This window comes from Egretta garzetta, unplaced genomic scaffold (assembly GCF_000687185.1).
Source record: "Egretta garzetta isolate BGI_Z169 unplaced genomic scaffold, ASM68718v1 scaffold135, whole genome shotgun sequence".
In the NCBI taxonomy this organism is placed as follows: domain Eukaryota; kingdom Metazoa; phylum Chordata; class Aves; order Pelecaniformes; family Ardeidae; genus Egretta; species Egretta garzetta.
Window position 1 is genome coordinate 1,260,752 of NW_009259594.1, and position 18,941 is coordinate 1,279,692.

At 41.0% G+C, this 18,941-nt stretch overlaps 1 protein-coding gene across 9 annotated transcripts in view; it reads left to right on the plus strand.

The window, feature by feature from the left end:
* The window catches only part of BTRC (beta-transducin repeat containing E3 ubiquitin protein ligase), a 130,219-nt gene that overhangs the window by 60,410 nt on the left and 50,868 nt on the right, over positions 1-18,941 (plus strand). For 7 of the 9 annotated variants that reach the window (XM_035893664.1, XM_035893665.1, XM_035893669.1 and 4 more), the window contains one exon: positions 7,411-7,500. The exons of 1 other annotated variant lie outside the window; for it this stretch is intronic. In XM_035893664.1, the coding sequence (XP_035749557.1) occupies positions 7,411-7,500 (90 nt within the window). Of the gene's footprint in view, positions 1-7,410; positions 7,501-18,941 lie in introns of those variants that run through there. One more of the 9 variants, XM_035893674.1, reaches the window with a different exon arrangement.

Genomic DNA, 18,941 nt, shown 5'->3' on the forward strand with positions numbered 1-18,941 from the left:
CTGCATTTCTGCATTCCTCTGTAATTGAGTAAATTGCAAGTGTTGTCTGCTCCCCCCCTGCCCTTTGTGTCCATGTCCACTTACCATCCGAAGAACGTGGGCAGTGATAAATAAACCACTGAACAGGGCTCTCAACTCTTTGAAAGCAGCGTGTTGCCAGCCCCCTAGTTATATTTCTTTAAGTGTTTATGTTTTTCTGTATTCTTTCTCTTGTGTGGCTGGAACCCTGGGGATCCAAAGCCATGAGAGAGGCCAAGAAGCTAACAAAGTAGCTGTCCCCTTGTTAGCTTGTTCTTTTCTTCTTTAAAAAACAAGATGAAAACCATCTGGCTCAGGGCATTACATTTTCCTCCCCCATGCACCTCTATAGATGAAGAGTTTCACCTGCAGTGAGGGTTTACATTGATTAGGGAGGGAGCAGTAATTCAAGCCTCCATCCACTTCAGTGGTACTTTGCAGTCTTTAAAGGTGCTGACCCATTGAGTTAAACTGTCAAGGGAGGATAAAAAAGGATCTTCATCCCGGGAGGTAACAGCTGCCAGGTTTTCAACACCTTGCACGCTGCTGGAAAAATGTCACAAATTGTCAATGAAAAGAAAAATCACTTGGCTGCCATCTTCCCTTAATGATGTGCCTTATAAAATGAAAGATTTAAGGGTTTAAAAATCCGCAAGTAGCTGTCAGGAAAAAAAAAAATCCTGAGGGATTTTGAACAATGGGCCCAACAAAGATATATCCCGAAAGACTGCGAATAATGCATCCAAGTTGGAATAACCTGATCTGATTGAGATGACCATGGTTATCTTTGCACAGTGGGACAAGAGGGAAGTGAAAGCAGCAGCACGGAAGTCAAACATTACCATGCCTGTATTTTAAAAAAAAAAAGGGGAAAAAAAAAAGTCTGATTCATAAGCCAGTGAACTGAGAGAAGACATACTGTATTTCTGCTCTTTTGAGGACAATTTGTTTTCAAGCAGCTACCAGATGGCTAAATACCACGACATTTCCTTTTTCTTTTTTTTTTTCTTCTTTTCTTTAACAAGAGACCTAGCTCTTGCTCTTTGTTTTTGTTTGTTTTAATGCTTTTACGTCGCTGAACAACCCCGTGGTGTTTGGGCATTGTGGCTTTTTTTTGTTTTGTTTTGTTTTTTGTTTCGTTTTCTTTCCCCCCCTGCGCATTGATGGATGAGGAAAAAAGATCTCCAGCTTTAATGTAATTTCAGATAAGAGGCAGATTGGAGTAAGGCTTTTTGTTTGTATTGTCTTGAGGTTTTTTGGTTTAGGGGGCTTCCCCCCCACCCCGTTTGTTTTAGGTAAGTCATTTTAATTGTACTGAGTAATTAGAAGGTACACACAGCCAAGGGAGCTTTGTTATGGTAATTGCTCAAGAAAACCCACTCCCCAACTACCATTGCCATGTGTTGAGACACGTCTTCCCTCTAGTGGCAATATTAAGGACTCTGGCTTTCACAGTCGGCAAGGTGTAATTGCAATATGACAAACTGTGCTTTAGGGAAAATCCTGTAATGATCTAGTTTTTTGTTTGGCTAGTCTTTATTTTGTCTTACTACTTTCCGTGGAGACTACCCTTCCCCAGGCTGGGCTAGGGATAACAAAAATTTCGTCTTAAGAAAATAATCACAGCGAATCCTGGGTAATGTCTTACAGCTTGACTTAATTCTAGTCTGCTTTTTAATTACCTGTTTATAAAAACGTTTTTAAATTTGTTGAGATTACTTAATTCTTTCAGAAGCAGCACCTCATTTGAAATAAATAAATAAATTGCGTTTATTTTAAATAGTCCATGTGAAAGACCTTTAAAGGGTAATTAATGCAAGTCTCCTAAGACTCTAAGTAAGATGAAAGCGATCTTTCCAAAACTGCTGGAGTGATTTGTTTATATAACTTCCCACTTCTGCTGAATTCTTCTGAGTCTAATAACTTTTTTTCTAACCGTTTGGCAATTTGTGCTTAGCTACAAAAGCCCTTGTTCGAAAAGAACAGTTTAATAATCTTTTCCCTGAAAATGACTTGAAGGGAGGGGTGTGGGTTTTGTCTTTTTGCTGTGTTTTTATTAGTGTTATCTTTCTCTGATAAATCATGTAATTATTAACTATTGGGGGGGGAAATCTTATTGAACTCCTGGGTTGCAGCTTCTATTAAAAAGTGGAGTTTTGTTCAGGGACTGGGGATTCTCGGAATAAATGGCCAAAGAAATGGATTTCGGTTGGCGGAAAAGCTGCATGTGCACACACACACACACGCACACATAGAGTTCTGCCTGGGGTTCGAGGCTGCAGGTTGGCATTCAGTGTTCGTCCAGAGCTACGCGGAAAAGAATAGAAATGGTTATGTGTTTATGTCAAAGAGCAGGATCATACTTTCTTTAAAAAGAAAAATGTAACCAAAGACACTTACGGAATGAGATCAGATACAGCTCTATCTTTAGTGAACCATAGTCTAGCATCTCTGTGGCATTTTAAGCCTTTGGCTGAGAGTGAGTACAGCTTTGTGGTTCCCCTGCTTCTGACATGATTTGGTGCTGCCATATATTTGTAGGGTTTTTTTTTTTTTTCATTAGAGCTTGTTTTGCTATAGGGCTGCTTAACACTGCTCTCAAACGGCTTTTGCAAGGTTAAAGGAATGCAGCTTGGTAACAAGTTTGTGTCATTTTAAATATATACCTCCCAGTAAATAAGGAGGAGCCTTGCAATCAATCCCTTTTAGTGTGTTATATGTTTCACCTGACAACTAAGCCCTCTATTGATTAACCATTACTTTGTTAGATAATCTCGTGTCATTGAAGCCACTGTAAAAATTAAACTCTTTAAAATGTTTTACCCTAGCAGCAGTGCGAAAATTGAAAACTTGTTCAGAATTACAGCCAGCTTCCACAAAGAGGGTAGTTTTCAACAAACAAACTGGTTTATGTTTGCATGCTTTATATGCAATATAAAAACATATTAAAGCACTCCAACGCAAAGCTATCTGCCTGTGGCGTTGAACCAGGCTACCATTTCAGACTGCTTTTCCTTGGCAAAGAAACCTCTTATCTTTATGAAAGGTGAGGAGAAAGTTGAACACTTTTGGTGCAAATTAGAGAAGATACGTAAAAGGGTTGAACTTCAAAGGTGTGCTTGAGAAATTTGCTTTTCTGAGGCTTGGTTCTAGTTTTGGTTTTCTTCCAGGTTAGTTAATGTTCCCATAGGCACCAGAATGAATGAAAGGAGGTACTCTGATGTTGCAGTGTAGCATGAGACACCATCAAATGTGTCACCTAAAATGGGCTCTGCATTATTACTTGGTGATATGACATTCATTCTACTTTCAGTTACTCTGTAGTAACTCTTAGTGTACGAACACAAATATAACAATACCAGATGAAATCAAATCTCCATGTCCAGCAGTAATCTTGCGTCTCATAATTGCCAGTTACTGCTGCCTACAGAGGAACATTAGAAGAGGGCAGCTATATAGTACTACCTTCATAATATATTCTCCCAGCTTCTCATGACTTGACTTCAGGAGCCAGATGCAGCTTCTTTGCGACATTATCAATACATTTCCATTGAGACCTATTAAGTAGAGTGACATTTCCTCTTTTTTTCCCCTGGACTTTAAGGGAAAACCAGGCTTTCATCTGTGTCTTTGCTTGAAACCTTTTTAAACATATTGTAAAACATGCACGTGAATCTTCTTTACCCTTTTTATTCATCCCAGAAGGCTAATAATGCATTCTTCTGTGAGAATGTGAATGTAAGATCAGAATAACTTTCTAACTTTGCAAACATAGTAATGGACGTTGGGCTGAAGATCACTGTATGTTTTATTCTCAAATCTGCACCCCGATGGGTTGAATCCATTACACATATTCCTTTTAATTTTCTTTTTTTCTCACTACTTCCATTGAGAAACAAAGAGCTGTTGAAGGACTAAATGGTCATCAGGTAATTTGGCACTTGCATAGATCTTTATGTAATAAAATTACTATGTAAAAGTTGATTGTCACCGTAAAAGCATGTTTTTGCCTCCTTTATATGGCTGAGAAGGTTGGGAAGGAGAGATTTAAGTATCATCGGTGTGTTGTGAAAGGGCAGAGAGGTATTGAGAGCATGGGAGTGTCCAGGTCAGCCAGGCCCAGCATCTGCTCATCCGGTGCCGACCCCAGCACTGTCAGTAGAAGATGCTGTTGAATGAGAGCAAACGGGTCTGGCCGCTCTCTGTGCTCCATTCCCCTCCTGCTCCTGCAGCAGCTACTGCTGTTGCACTAGGGATGTCTGGGGGACGTCACGCCAAGTACTCTATGGACCTGCTGTCCATGAGTCTGTTTAATTCCTTTTTCCACTTGCTGACATCGTTTCTTTCCAGAGTGTCCTGGGGCAGCAAGCTCCAGAAGTTCACTGACTCATGTGTGCAGAAGTGTTTCATTTTATCAGCTTTAAATTTATACTGTACAAGTTCCATCAAGTGTTGCTAGTCCTGGTATTGTGGGGTTTGATGAACAAGTTACGCTGGAAATTCAGTTGGTGCTGTTCACACTAAGATGTACTGTGTGGATGAAAATAACAAAAATTAATGAATATATTGGAGTAATTATTTGTACCTACCTTCTGACATACACACAACTTTTGTACAGTGGCACAGTGAGCTTCCTCCCTTCTCAGAAAGTTCTAGGTTTTTAGATTGAGCATTTAGTATTTCACATTGTGTATTTGGATTGTTTGCTCTTTACCTTTGTAAATGTGAGAGAAAGCCTGTTGTAAGCCTGGCTTTTAAAAAGCTGGCTTGCTACCAAGGTTTGTGCATACCTGTCTCGGGAGGAAAAAGACTGACAAGATCTGAGTTTGGTTCATGGTTCAGCTCATGGAGCCGCAGGCTTCCCTGTTGCTTTCAGTAACTGGTTTTGTGGTTGAGCTTTCCACCTGCAAAGTGGAGTTTGTAGCTTTCTTTGAGTCAGGGCTCCTCATAAAATTTACAGTATGTAGCAGATAAGTTGTGCAGAAATACTGCTACTGGAATTCTAGAAGTTAAAGAAAGAAAACACAGATTTGTGATAAATGGGTTAAATTACACGTATGTAAACAATGAACAAAGAATCTTATCAACTCTTCATGTTTTTTCACCTTTGGAATCTGTCTGATTTTAATGCTCTGCTTATAAAATAAGGTTTGCATGGTATTGTCTGAACATCAGTGCAAAGCAGATGGTGTCAACTTTCTGTCCACCAGTTGGGCCACTGCATCTAAGCCACGATTTATAATAGGTTATGCCATTCCGATCTTTCTTCTGAGGAGAAAGTGCTGTGCATACCAGACTGAGGGTTTTATGACGTTGGCAAATATTTGCGAGAGGCTAAGCTGAGTCCATCAGACTTCTGTTTGCTTGTGGCCTAATCCCGTTTGACTTTTTCAGTTTCTCCTTCTGGATCCAGAGTCAGAAATTGCCAGCTTGCTGCTAGTCGCAGCAGATATCGATGTTGTAACTTGTAAGGAGATCTGCTGGAGCCAGGATATTCTGCATTCCTGTCTGTCACTGGTTATTTTCTGGTTAGAGAGCTCACTGAGAAATAAAACATGAACTGCTAAAGCAGTGGAGAAGATAGGGCTTCTGTGCTCCTTTTTGTTTCTGTTTCGTGAAGAAGTTTTAAAGAGCAAAGAGTAAAGAAGCAAGGTAGAAAGGACTGTGATTTCCTGAATTTTCACAAGAGCGTCTGTACTGTGCCGGACCGGTACAGATCCACCTGAGCCGTGTGCTCATTTCCCATGGTGGGCAGTAGGGAGTGTTTAATGAGGATCGTAAGAACTTAGGTGAATGATGTGATAAACTGAGTGTGATCCCTCAATTCCCATCAGTGGGTGCTTATCATCCTCCTGAGCTGGAAACTGTTAGGAATGCTGGGTTTGTGGATGTATCTCCTATCACTCAGCATAACCCCCCCCCCTTTTACTCTCTTTGCAAAGGACGTCAGAAGCAAGAACGCAATGGTTTCCTCTGCTGGCTTGTGTGTTGCTACTGCCTGCATCTTGTGCAGAGTTGGGCCTGTTGCAGATGAGCAAAAAGGGGAGATCATTTGTTTGGTGCTGAGGGAATCTGGCTCTGAAGACACAGACGCACCCCTTTGGAGCAGACGGAGAGGTTTAGGAGTCCTTAGCATGCTGGTGTTGCCTGCTGCTTTTGTAACCTATGGCAGGTTTGGGGTTGAATTAGTTTCAAATCAAAAAAAATAGAAATCCGTAGCAAGCCCTGAAAGAAGGATCTTCAGAGATTGCCAGCAAAAATTACAGGGAGAGAACTGACAGGCAGCTCACTACAAATCTTTTTGCATCCTTCCCTTAAGGCAATCTTAAAAATATCATGAATGTTAGTATGCTTTACTTAGTGCTCTTGGAAATGTCTTTGTAGCAAGTTTAATTTCATTCCCTTTCAACACACTGCTCGGATTTTCTCCATGTCACTATTTGAGGTAGCAACATCATCTCTGTGGTCCACTTATTACTCTTGCAACAAGGAAGCAAGTTTGTGCTTGCTTTTGGGCTACCACTTTTGCTTGGGAGCAGTTTTCTGTAAGTGGCGACAGGCGCTAGGGGTTTAATGCAATACTGGAGCCCTTAGGTGCTACTATACTCCTACTACTACTAGAAAATGTGACCTTAATCAAGTAGTAATTAAAAAGGTGTTGAAAGTTGGGTGAGAGAAAGCCTCAATTAGAAACTCCTGCATTCTTCAGGCATCTTAGTTTAAATAGCCAAACCAAGCAAAGTATAATTTTAAGCACGCTTCGTAAGTTCTGTTCATATGCTACCCTTAAAAAAGGGAGAGACTGAGTAACGCGTTCTGCAAAGACTCCAACATCCGCAGCCTCAGCTCAGGGTCCCCTGGGCAGGACAGTGTATGAGTTAAAGAAAAAAGGCATTCAACTTTAAAAGAAAAAGCTTTCCAAAATTGGGAAGATTAAGTACAAGTGAGATGTGGTCTGCATTTGCTCCCTTCTGATTATAACCTTCATACTGTCTCCATGTATGTTTACCTGATAAAGACAGGGTGTTTATTAACATTTGACACACGCTGTGATAACCAGCATGTAGAAATCACCTTGCTTTAGTTGTTCAGTTATGCAGCATTTTGTGAAAGACTAAACAACAGAGATCAGAATTTTTTTTTTCCTTTTCAAAGGAAAAGAGGAGAAATATCTTTTTTTTTTCCTCAGAACTATAAAGTTGTACATAGCTTCTCAGAGGACATACATGCCCTCAACATAGGCTTTTGCTGTAAACTAGTTTATTTTGGTTCGAAACGTTTACACCTTAGGAAAAAGGAAATGTAGTAGAGTTGTGGGTTCCTGTGCCAAAAATGTGGTGCCTGAAAGAAAATAGTGTTCTTCTATTCATAACCATTTTAATCTTTCTGCAGACCTACAACAGCTGTGCCAGACTGTGCTTAAACCAGGAAACGGTATGTCTAGGAAGCACTGCTATGAAGACTGAAAATTGTGTGGCCAAAGTAAGTAAGAGAACGGCTTTGGTTTTGAGGGTTTTTTAGCAGATTGTTCATTGTTAAACAAAGAGAAGTTCTTGTTAAAAATTACTGCTAGAAAAAAAAATATTTAAACAGAAAGCAAGTATTTTTGGTAGGCTTTTCTGTCTTTCAGTGTACAGTTTCCAGACTTGCTGTTTTTTTCTGTTGGAAATGATTACTTGAGTCCTGAGCTCTCTAGGATTGAAGGGTTCATTCTGCTATACAAGTAACAGGCTTTTCCAGTGGGATGACCTATGCCTGCCATGTAATTAGCTGTGGCAACTTCAAATGATAAATGTCCAGGTATATGCTAAAAATACTGCATGAGAGCTCTTTGTATCATGGTTCCCCTTCTTAGCTATCAGAGGGGAGGTGCAAAAAGAAAGACCTTTTGATTAAAATACAGTGAATGCTGTATTTAAGGGAAGAGGAGGAGGGAGATATGGCAGTCAGAATGGTAAGAAAGTGGATATATTAGACCATCAGAGAAAAGTGATTCCTTGAGAATGGTAGTAGATGTGATTGGAAAAGATGAGGTGCTATTAGCCACCCTCTTTTCTTAAAATTCAGCGTAACTGGAGTAAAATAAAATACATGTAGGGCTGTTGGTGAGTGGAAAGCATTTGAACCGATATGTATAGAAAGGCTGTGCGAAGGATACGTTTAGCCTTGTGTAAGCTTCGTGTTTCCACTGAAAGGAAGTTTAGAATGGGCATGCAGGACAGATCAGTGCACACAGCCATCTGTTCCCGAAACCAGCTGGCATTTTGTTGCTCCTCTGTCACCACAAACCGGACCACTCAAAAGCCTGTCTTCTCTTTTGGTTATTTATTCCTTGATCTTCCTGAAGTCCTTTTTTTTCATACTTTGAATGGTTGTTAAAGGTGCCTTGTCCCTTCGGGGCCCACTTTTGTCTTGACCTTTAAGATAATTTCCCAGCTAAATCTTTGCTAGGATTTTTCTGGTGAAATTTGGATGTCCCATTACTTTTGTTTCCTGTCAGGGAATTGGCCATCATAAAAGTTTGTCACGGTGCTTGCAGGTGGCTTAGCACTCGTAAACTGCACTTGACATGCCGGGTTACCTTCCAGTGGAGAAGCACTACTAAGAGAAGCTACCAATCTTGGTACAAAGTGCTAATATTTAATACCGACACCTCCATTCTTAGCTTAAGATGACTGGTATCGCACACTGCTTTCTAAGGCACTTCATGACACAAAGTAGGTGAAACTCTTTCAGCAAGGCACCAGAGCAGCTCTGACTGAATTATATCGGCGTACAGCAGCATTCTGATGCCATGAAGCAGCTCACAGCAAGCTAACTAGAGTAAACCCATTCAACCCCATCTGCTTTATAGCATCTCATTTGACCTGATCATCTTACTAAGGAGCAAGGATGGGCAAGAACTACAGCTAATTTACGTGATGCCTCTCTTAACTGAAATGACATACCTTTAACATCCTCATGCCCCAAATAATAAACTCTCCTAAAACTATGTTGCAGTGGGATCATGGTAAGAGATGTGGGTAGGGCTCAAGGCAGGAACAGCAAGGCTTGTTCCATGTTATTGAGGATGAATTTGAATCATCACCCAGGAGATAGAAAAGCATGTGTTTTAAAGTACTCTGTCTCTACTGTAGGACAATATATATGTATATATGAGGTAGGACAATGTGCCATCACATACATATATGAAAAAACATGTATAAATGCATCTCTATACACATACACTTATATTTATAATTCTTTTTTTATATATATATACATGGAAAAACATAAGGACTTCTCTGGAGATATATTTCCCCTAGTACTAGCTTGCCTGGCTATTGTGCGCCTTTCCTTTGCCTTCCCAGCTACAAACCAAAATGAAATAGGTTCTAAGAAAGCTTGTCTTCCAGAAGTATTGAAGCATTTATAAATCCAGTTAGCTAAATGCAGATGGCTCAGTGATGGCATAGGCAAATGGCACAACTGTGAAACGTTCCCTAGGTGAAGGGCTTAAATGGGATTTAAGGAGTTCAGAGGCCTTCTCCTAGCCTTATGCACATGGCGAGTTTTATCCTTCATGATTGATGTGTCTTACAGCGTTGGACTTTAAAATGTTTTGTCAAGATGGTGAATATTGGAAGGTATAACTGTGGGTTTCTTTATCTACAGCACTTTTGGAGAAAGGGTTTCAATTTTTTTTTAAACTGGCATTGAAAGACAAAAAGGATTACTTTGAAAATCATGATTTACCTTTTCTGATTCTGCAGTGCAATGTCAGCCCTGATCGGGAGCCACAGTCAACATTATCACATGCTTGTCAGAAGCGTCAGTCAGTCTGCAAGGGAGGATGTTTTTTCTGAAAACAGAATTTCTTATTCTGCACCTACTTGCAAAAAAGAAAATTATGCTCTGCTAAGACTGTATTAATGCTGTTTGCTGATCGTGTGCTTGATGTTTCTAAAGTTTGTTCAAAGAATGACATGCGGTTTCCCTTGAGGCCACACACATCAATACAGAGATACCTTTTTTCAGACTGAAGCACTGTCCATTCATCAAGCTCTCTTGTGAAGGAATGCTCCTGTACAGGCCACTCAGGTGTAACTTACCAACCTAACAACTGGCATTTTTTCTAAAATGGAGGGGAAAGAAGTTTATAATGAACATATATACATTTTCAAGTACAGAGAGTAGCATAGGGCTGCTGCCTTTTTGACCACTCAAGGAAGTCTGTGTTTGTTAGGAAACTTTGTATGCCTGGTCTCCTGTACAGTGTTATGCTGACTGCAGCTAGGTGCTCAGTGGCTTTTACAAACCTATGGATTACTTAGTTTTATTCAGGCATTTGAAAATAAAACTAGAATATCACATTCTGATGCATCTTTGTATTTTGTTCTTAGCTGTGCTTTTCTGGTATTTGTCCTCTGAAACTCCATTGATGGGACTTGGACGTATTTGGGTAGAAGCAAATATAAGGAGCAGTAGAAATTGTTTCAAGTGGGCTCATGTTTTGGCTAAAGAGGTGGGATCTTGAATTAAAAATTATATATTGTGATGCACAGATGTTGCCTGTGTGGTTTGTAACGTCACTTCTCTTCCATCCTCAGGAGTTTTTCCATTCATCTTTTGGCATCTTTTTGCCCATTGCATTTTAGTGATCAGCAGGTCTGGTGTACATTTAACCTAATGTCTTTAAAAAGGAAATGCAATCTCTAATTGTGTTTTTATATAAGTGTACACACACCCGGACACACAAAATCCTCCTGCTTATCTCTGTAGAAACCCAAAAACGTCTGTGAGAGGATTTCTTTTTATGCTACTACTGGTGTGCAACCACAAGTGGACAGCTTTCTCAGGAATTGGTGCTAGGTGCTTAAATAAGGTAGAAATGTAGCATAAACCTGAGCTCCAAAGACAGGGTGTTTGGTTTTAATGAGGCTTATTGAAATCTGGCCAAATGAGCATCTGTTCTTATTGTTTGTTCCATATTTTGTAAGCCAGTATCTTCAGGCCAGATAATGGTGCTGGTGTGTGCTTCATCCTCAATTAGAGAGGGGCACAGTTAAAAATCCCCTGGCATCTGGTATGTCACTAGGATTCTTGTGATGCTCCTGGGTGTGCAAACAAGTTTCTCTTCTGTTCTGCATCCGGAACCACTTAGTTTCTGTGGTGACCTTCACACTTTGTATTTGCTGTGCAGTGGGGGATGCTCTGATGTGTCTCCAGTCTCCTTGGCTGAGTCTTTGCTTGGATGGATTATGTATATTCCTGTTTCCAGACAGAGGCCTTACCTTTTTACCCTTTCATAATGTGGGCTGTATTAGGTTTGAGTTTTGCTGGTTCACTTGGAATCCATTGCATTTTGCACTTCCCTGGATCATGGAAATGTCCTTCTGATTCAAAGTGCTCTTTTCTTTCCCAGCAAGAGACTGGTGTACAGCTGATCTCATTGGAGTTCTACAGTCAATACCCATTTCCCGTATTCATTAGATAGGTCTTTACTGTTTATTAACTCCTGCAGTCAGTTCCAGTTCATCTGTATCTGCTATATAAAGAAGCATTCTCAGTTTAATTTTGCACGTTGAATTCTTTCCTACGTGTGCCAGAGGTAGGCATCCTATGGCATACCTGCCAGAGACAGCACAAAGACACCTTCTAAATGGCATACAGCATCCCCAGGTTTCTGCTTAGTTCTGAACTCGCCAGCAGCTGGGAGAGGTTCTCTGCCTCTATCTTTATGTGAGATAAGTGAAATTGGAGGAAGAAAAATACAGTCAAGTACACCACCCTTGAAAAATTAAGAGTTCTGTTTCAGGCCGCTCCTCTCTACCAACACGTGATAACTGCCTCTGCTTTTTAAGGTCCCAGCAAACCGTGAGACATCTTGGGATCTTTTAAGCTTGTTATGTCTTCTAGGGAATCTTTGATTGCTGTTCATCATACTTTTAAATGCACATGCTGCGGTGGTTACAGTAGTGAATTAGAAATCTAGAAAGGGTTCATATCCTTTATTTTTAGCACTGTGATTTTATTCTCTGTGGCCATGATGGCTTTTCTTGGTCCTCTTCAAAAGCTAACTGAATAATAGTCTCCTTGCAGAAATGTGAAATTTAACTGTATGATGATTTTTTGACCCTTGGGTGAAAAGTTCTGCTTAAGCACGTACTGATGTCCTGTCTGCTCAGCAAGCTGTTTGTAGCATACAGGGGGACAGAGCTATGTTCTGCTCAACTCTGGAACTGCAAAACAGGGCTTGGCACTTCAGGTATGCTATGTGAAATTTTCTTTCAAAGATGCATAGTATTATTTAGCTATAGCTATGCATTTTACATTCAAGGATGATTCAGCTAAAGCAAAGAGTGGTGGAAGTAGCTGGTAATTGAAATCTACCTTCCTTTGTCAGTTCTTTCTGCATTGCTACTTCCAAATTTTTTAGAATAAAAACAGTCTGCACAATAATAACATTGAGCTCAGAATTTTTATATGAATTCAAAGGAGAAACCACGAGTACTCTTTAATAAACAAACATTTCGGGTTCCAGGCTGGATGTTCCAGTTGGCAGTAGGACAAATTGATCTGAAGAGTGTCCCTCTTGTACTCTCAGCTCCCTTTATGTCACAGATTGATGGTTCCTCTTTCCTGAGAGTGTCCCTGCATTTACTTTGCATGAACAACACAACCAACTCGGAGTTCTGCTGTGATGTACCACTGAGTTGGTATATCTTCAGATAATGCGTAGTTTTCCAGTGCTTTTGAAGCCTTTCCAGTCCTTGAGATTGAAATTAGAGCCATTTAATCATGACCAAATACTATTTGACTGTCTACATTCAGTTGCCTGATACTCCTTTCACTGTTTTAATGAGAAAGTATGTTCCTCCATACCTTAATTTTTAGTATTACGCTTCTGTGTAATGAGGCAGGTGGGCTGTGAGTGGACATGCTTCCAGCTCCAAACCCCTGGGTTGCAGTGTCCCCGTTCGTGGCTTGTATATACCTTTCTCTGGGATGACAGTTCTTGAGACTGTTGCAAACTGGATAAACACTGTGTTGGCCACTGGCTAATAGGGATTTACACGTGTCATTTTACACTCCTGTTGTAGGTATTCTCTCTGTAAAGAGGGTTGTGTGAACGGTGGTGTTGCAGGGACAGTGCTGGGATTACTTAATGTTCAGAAGGTGCTTTGAAACTGTGAATTCTCAGTATTTAGACAGCACAAGTAGAAAACAGCATCGGAGGTTTACCTAAAACCTTTGACCTAGTGATGATCTTCCTTTCTTAGTGATACGTCTACTCTTATCTTAATTGCGAGTTTCTAATTTTTTATAATTTTTTTTTTAGGTCAAGACAATCTTTATGCTTTAGCTTCCCCTTGGTCTAATAACCTCTTCACAAATGACTGAGAAAGAAATGCGATATTCCTGCTCCCCCCATCCCACCCCACCATACACATTCTCCAGATTTTGATAGACTTGTTTTATTTATTTCCAAAATTATATCCGCAGGAAACAAGCTGTTTAAATTCAGATTATGCTGAAGCAAAATGGTCCTGGTATGAGAAGCAACGTGCTGTTTTATGAGCGCAGAGTCCCTTTTCTCATAACTGATTGATAGTAAATATTTTCCTGAAGAATTATTGCCAACCATGAACAGTGCAACTGTTTCACTTTTTTTTTTCTGTGCTACTTGCTGTACCAGCCATTGTCTGTAATTAAGATCTACAATTCACAATGCAGACGTTTGCACTTCCTCTGGGTCTGAGCTATTTATAAGGCATTTCAGCTGTTCAGAGTTTCTTTTGAGTGTTAAACTACATGTAAACAGGCTTCTTTAGTCTTCAGTTACGCAAACACTGTGGAGTGGTTGCCATTTCTGCTTCTCCTACCACCCAAAATGACATTGCGTGTCAATGAAGCCATGAATTAAAAACTAATTACACGGGTGGTTTTTTTTTAATGCAAAAGAGACTTTGAAGAAATAGTAATATAATAGTTAACTCATAAATTGCTTTATAGCTGAGGGTGTCTCAGTGTATTCTGGAGATTGGTTCTCAAAGCTCTGCAGTAAGGATGGTCAGTCAGGTGATATGCAAAACCCTGATATGAAGAATCATTTCCAAAGTTTGGTCAACTCAGTGGAGATGTTTCTACTTTTTGGAGCCCTGGGTTTAGAATCTCGAGAAAGCAAATTGCCTTACCTGTGAAGTTGAGTTCAGGAAATACTGGAAGGGCTCCCACACAGATCTTAGAAACTCCTTCTCATGTTTGACTGGTTATAAGGAAAAACTTTTTTGTGGTGATGATGGCCAACTGGAACAGGTTGCTTGCGGAGGCTCTGCAGCCTCCATCCGTAGACATTTTCAAGACCAGGCTGGATGAAGCCCTACCTGGTCTGACCTTATAACACACCCTGCTTTGAGTGGGAGGTTGGGCTGGGGAACTCCTGAGGTCCCTTCTCAACTGAATCATCCTGGGATCCTCTCAGGATACAGGCAGTGAAGATGTAAGGGAAATGTTTTAAAATTTAGAGCTTGACCTGGCATCCTTAATCAAAATTCCCCTGTGCCTGTATTGTGTATAACGTTACGTGCTGTAGTTCCACCCCACGTGTTTGCTGGTTTGGTGATTGATACTCTGCATAAAGAATTGCAGCCTTGAGGTCTTCATGCAAGTCCTGTCACGTTAAGCTTGTAAGGAGTGTTCACCAGGGTAAGAGTTATGAAACAAACCGGACTCACACTTATGAAGTACTTTGGGATCTTTTGTGCTCAGAATGTGAAACAGTTTGGAATCCAAATGGTTGGTGGCTTTAGTGGTTAGATGGTGGCAAATGCGAAGAGAAGCCTTGCTTCTTAAGTAGTCACCTGCAGTGGCAGCACCCTCACGTGGCAGAGAATACAAATACCATTAGCGTGATACTAACTAGATATGTTTTCAGTATTGTTCAAATGCAAGAATTGAAAAAGTTTTTTGAACAATATGTCCAATTCCTGCGCTAAAGCTTGTGGCATGAATCGCTGGAATAATCATTTCATGGCGTAGCCCACCGCAGGGAAGCCATTGGAGTGGGCGAGTGTCACATTTCAGAAGGCAGAGTGAGTTCCCAGTTTAGCCTAGCAAGAGAGCTGCTACAGATGAGCCCGTTTTTGTAGGCCGGTGGGGGTTAACGTGGCGTAGGCTCCAACGCCTTTGCTGTTCGGAGCGGGCAGGGGAGGGGAAACAGCGTGGAGCGAGTTCATCGTCAGGCGTGTGCTGCAGCATTGCCCACTGATGCATGCCGGATCACCCGCACGCAGAGATCACATGGCTCCTCCAAAAGTCAAACGATCAATTCGCCTCGTTTTGGCTCTGTACTTAATGCACAAACAGTGCGATCTGCAGGGCTGTAATTGCATTGTTAGGGCCAAGGAACAAGCCTGTGCCTTTTCAGCAGAAAACTCGGCAGGAGTCCTACTTGCCTAATCTTACCGGTGGGAGCAAGCGGCTGTTGTAATCCAATTATAGCAGCATAAGCAATTTGTTAGACACTCCGCATAATGTAACAATTTCCCAATAAACTCTGACTTGTAATAACGTCGGCAAGAGCCCACATAAATCTGCCCGAATGGTGGGGGCTGGAGTGTTCGGCTGGGGGCTTGTAATTTGTGCCATCAGCACGTTTTGTGGAGTGTGGTGTGGTGCAGTCTTTCAGTGCAGGAATTTTAAGGAGAAAAGCATGGCACGCCCCTCCAAGAGAAAACCATTAGCAAGGGTCAAAAGAGATACCAAACAAAGCTGGGAGGTGGCTTTTTGAGGAGGGGGGAAAAATCAACTCCCAAACACAAGGCTCTGGCTGATGAGGATTTAAAAATATTAAAAAGCAGTAGTGAAGATTGTAGTGTTTTCAATTACAGCAGGGGGAGGAGGGGGAACTGGAATTACATCTGTTTTGGAGGGGGAGGGAGGAGAATACCCTTCCTTATATTTAAACCGTTTAAATATTAAAAAAGCTCAAGTATTGAAAGGGATGCTCTGTGCTTGCAAGACAGAGAAGCCATGGATCCTGTCCCAAGCAGTTCATAATCGACAAAGGGAAAAATTAAACCTTTTCTGGTATCCAGTTACTCTCCCGTTGTCTTTCTTGCAGCTCCTAGCTGGCTTCATGCATATTGGCACAGCATCTTGATGATGTGTCTGAGAGATAAAACGTAGGTCTAGAACCATTCACTTTGAGCGGACCCCAGTGAATTTAACTTTTTTGGCACAATGATGAATGTCCCCTTTGGTTCATGCAGATCTACACAAAGAACTAATCTAATTTAGATATTATTTAAAAGTAAAATCAGTCTGCTGCACTCTGCCTGTCACTCTTGGAGCACATTGCGAGTTACGGCATCGTAGACACCAGTTTAAGGTTTATGTTTAGCAAGATTTAAGTTATATTTCTGTTAATCCCTCTGTTTAGCATTTCCCTTTGCTAAAATGCAGATAGGCAGCAGGCAAAATAATGTAGGTGCCCTTATATACAGCATAGAGACTGTCAGAGGTCCGGGATTTTCAGTGTAGTACTTACCACTGCTGCGGTGTAAAAATGCCTGGCTTCTTACTGCTAGCAATACTTTATTCATTTCTTAGCTATGGGATCCTGTGAGGCTTCCTCATGGAGTGACATTTCTGCTCTGACTCATTCCCAAGTTGTGGCAGCATAATGCCTTTTCGTAGGGGGAAAAAATAGTTCTCATCCGTACAAAACAGTTTTCCCTTATCATTTGGAGCTTCTGCTTTTGGTCCCTGTGTTTTGATGCTGGGCTACGCAGGCTCCTTTGCTTAGCAAAAAAAAAACCAACCACCAAACCCCAAACTAATTTGTTGACCTTGTACATACAGCTCACACAGTTATGCCAGTACTGTGTTTGCCTTTACGGTAGTACCACATTTTGTGCGATTTCAGGGTGTATTTACATATTCAGCTGTCGTATTAGTACCGAGATGATTTTTATTTAAACTGTAAAATAGTGGCTGAGACGTGCAGGCAGGCTGCCGTGCGGATAACGCTGCATATTTTGCCCTTCTTTATGCGGAAGTCAAGCCTCCATTGTTCTTAATCTTCGTTGTCTGCCGGCGTATCAAGATAACAGGCTGAGACAGTGAGCGTTTCCAAAAGTATCCTAATAAATATTTGCTTTCAACATAAACGCGCCTAAAAAAGTGGGTTTAAAGAGGGCAGGTATTACGTTAGTTTACCGAAGCTGCATCAATAAACTGCAGTGCTTCTAATAAAGCCACTCAGTGTCTGGGTTTAACTAATGGCTGATTTTCACGGCTTTGACAGTGAGCTGTGTGCGTTATTTTCTCCTGATATTGTAAAAATAATGAGAGCAAATTAGAACAATCAGTTTACCCAGATAGCTGCTGATTGGAGGTGATGGGCAATATGGCAGCGGGTAATCCATCTTCGGGCTCCTGTCACATTAACTTCAGCAGCGTGGAAAAGATCAGGCGGAGCGAGCGGGAATCCTGCCCAATCAGAAAGCCGAAATTAATGAGAAGAGCATTGTTCTGTGATCAACCTTTTAATTAGCGAGAGTGGAGATGGAGGGAGTGATGAAGCTGGCAGCGCAGCTGCACAATGCTGGGCATGTTTTCGGTGAGGGGGAGGAAAAACATGGGTTTTAAATTACCCCTTCTGTGCTCCCTGTACACCGGCAGTGTGTCTTCATTCTAAACCCCTTAAAAGATCTTAATAAACAGCCGCATCCAGGTTAATATTGCAAACGTGGCTGTTACTAATGAGTAGTTCCGAAGTAGGTCCTTTCGGGGGTCATTTAGGAAAATGTTGATCACTGTTTACAAAAAAAAAAAAGAGAGCGTGAGACAGGGTTTGGTATTGGATTTAAAGTTTCACTGCATCAAGGAAAGAAGAGGAGGGAGACGGATAAAATTAGAGTAAGGGACTGCCTGTTTTATTACTCCCCTCCTTATTTAGTATATGTTTGAAATAAGATTCCTGGGCATATATTTGAAATGAGACTCCTCAGTTAAAAATACTGTGCATGCCATGTGGCTTTCAGCTGCAAAAAAAGAGGAGAGATCAAATACGGTGTTGATTTCCTAATGTTCCTTTTTGTTGTTTTTTTCATTGATAGGGGCTGCTTTTGCACCAATATTTTTCAGTTTATTCACTTACCAACAAGAAATTATAATTTGAAAGATTTGGCTGCTGTAATTGCCAAGAAGATTGACTTGATTTTTTTTTTTCCTAGTGGTTTGATAAAATCACAGTTTTCTCAAGTACTTTCTAAAAATAGACACTGGAATAAATGACTGTCAGATCTGAATAGTGATCTTGGGAAAACTGGTATTTTTGTAAGGGGAAAAAAAATAATGTGCGGAAAAGAGTGTTATTAGGGGGTGATTTCTGTGAAGGAAAATAAGAAATATTACAAAATAGTATTAATGTTTGCAGTGCAGGGGAATCCAGCTACTTCTGGTTAACACGGTTCCTGTTCTTCCTTGCTCTCTGCGTTGTGTTTTTCAGGCATTTCTTTCCTCCTTCCCCATAATTCCTAAAGAAGTTGTAATGGTTAAAGAGTGAGGTTCCGTCTTTCTGCATGCGGTGTCCATGCTGCTTTTCTTTCATTTTTCTAATCAGGACACCGGCTCTCCTCACTTCTAGGTATCCCGCTTTCTGATACTGAAAAGGAAGCAAAAGCTTATCAGTTGGCAAGAGAAGCCAAAAATCAGTGCACTGCACCCAGCAAACCGCACGGGCTCTTTGCGTGGGCCTGCTGTACACTCGCACCCACCCATCAACTTTGCATTGCCTACTTTAGGTAGGTAGCAGTAAACATGTGCTGGGAAGGAACGCATCTGTGGGTGAGGTTGGTTTCTTTGGTTTTTAGTTCCAAGCAGATCTCACCATCTTTGTTTACTTCAGTATTTTGAACTTTCTTACTTTGGAACAG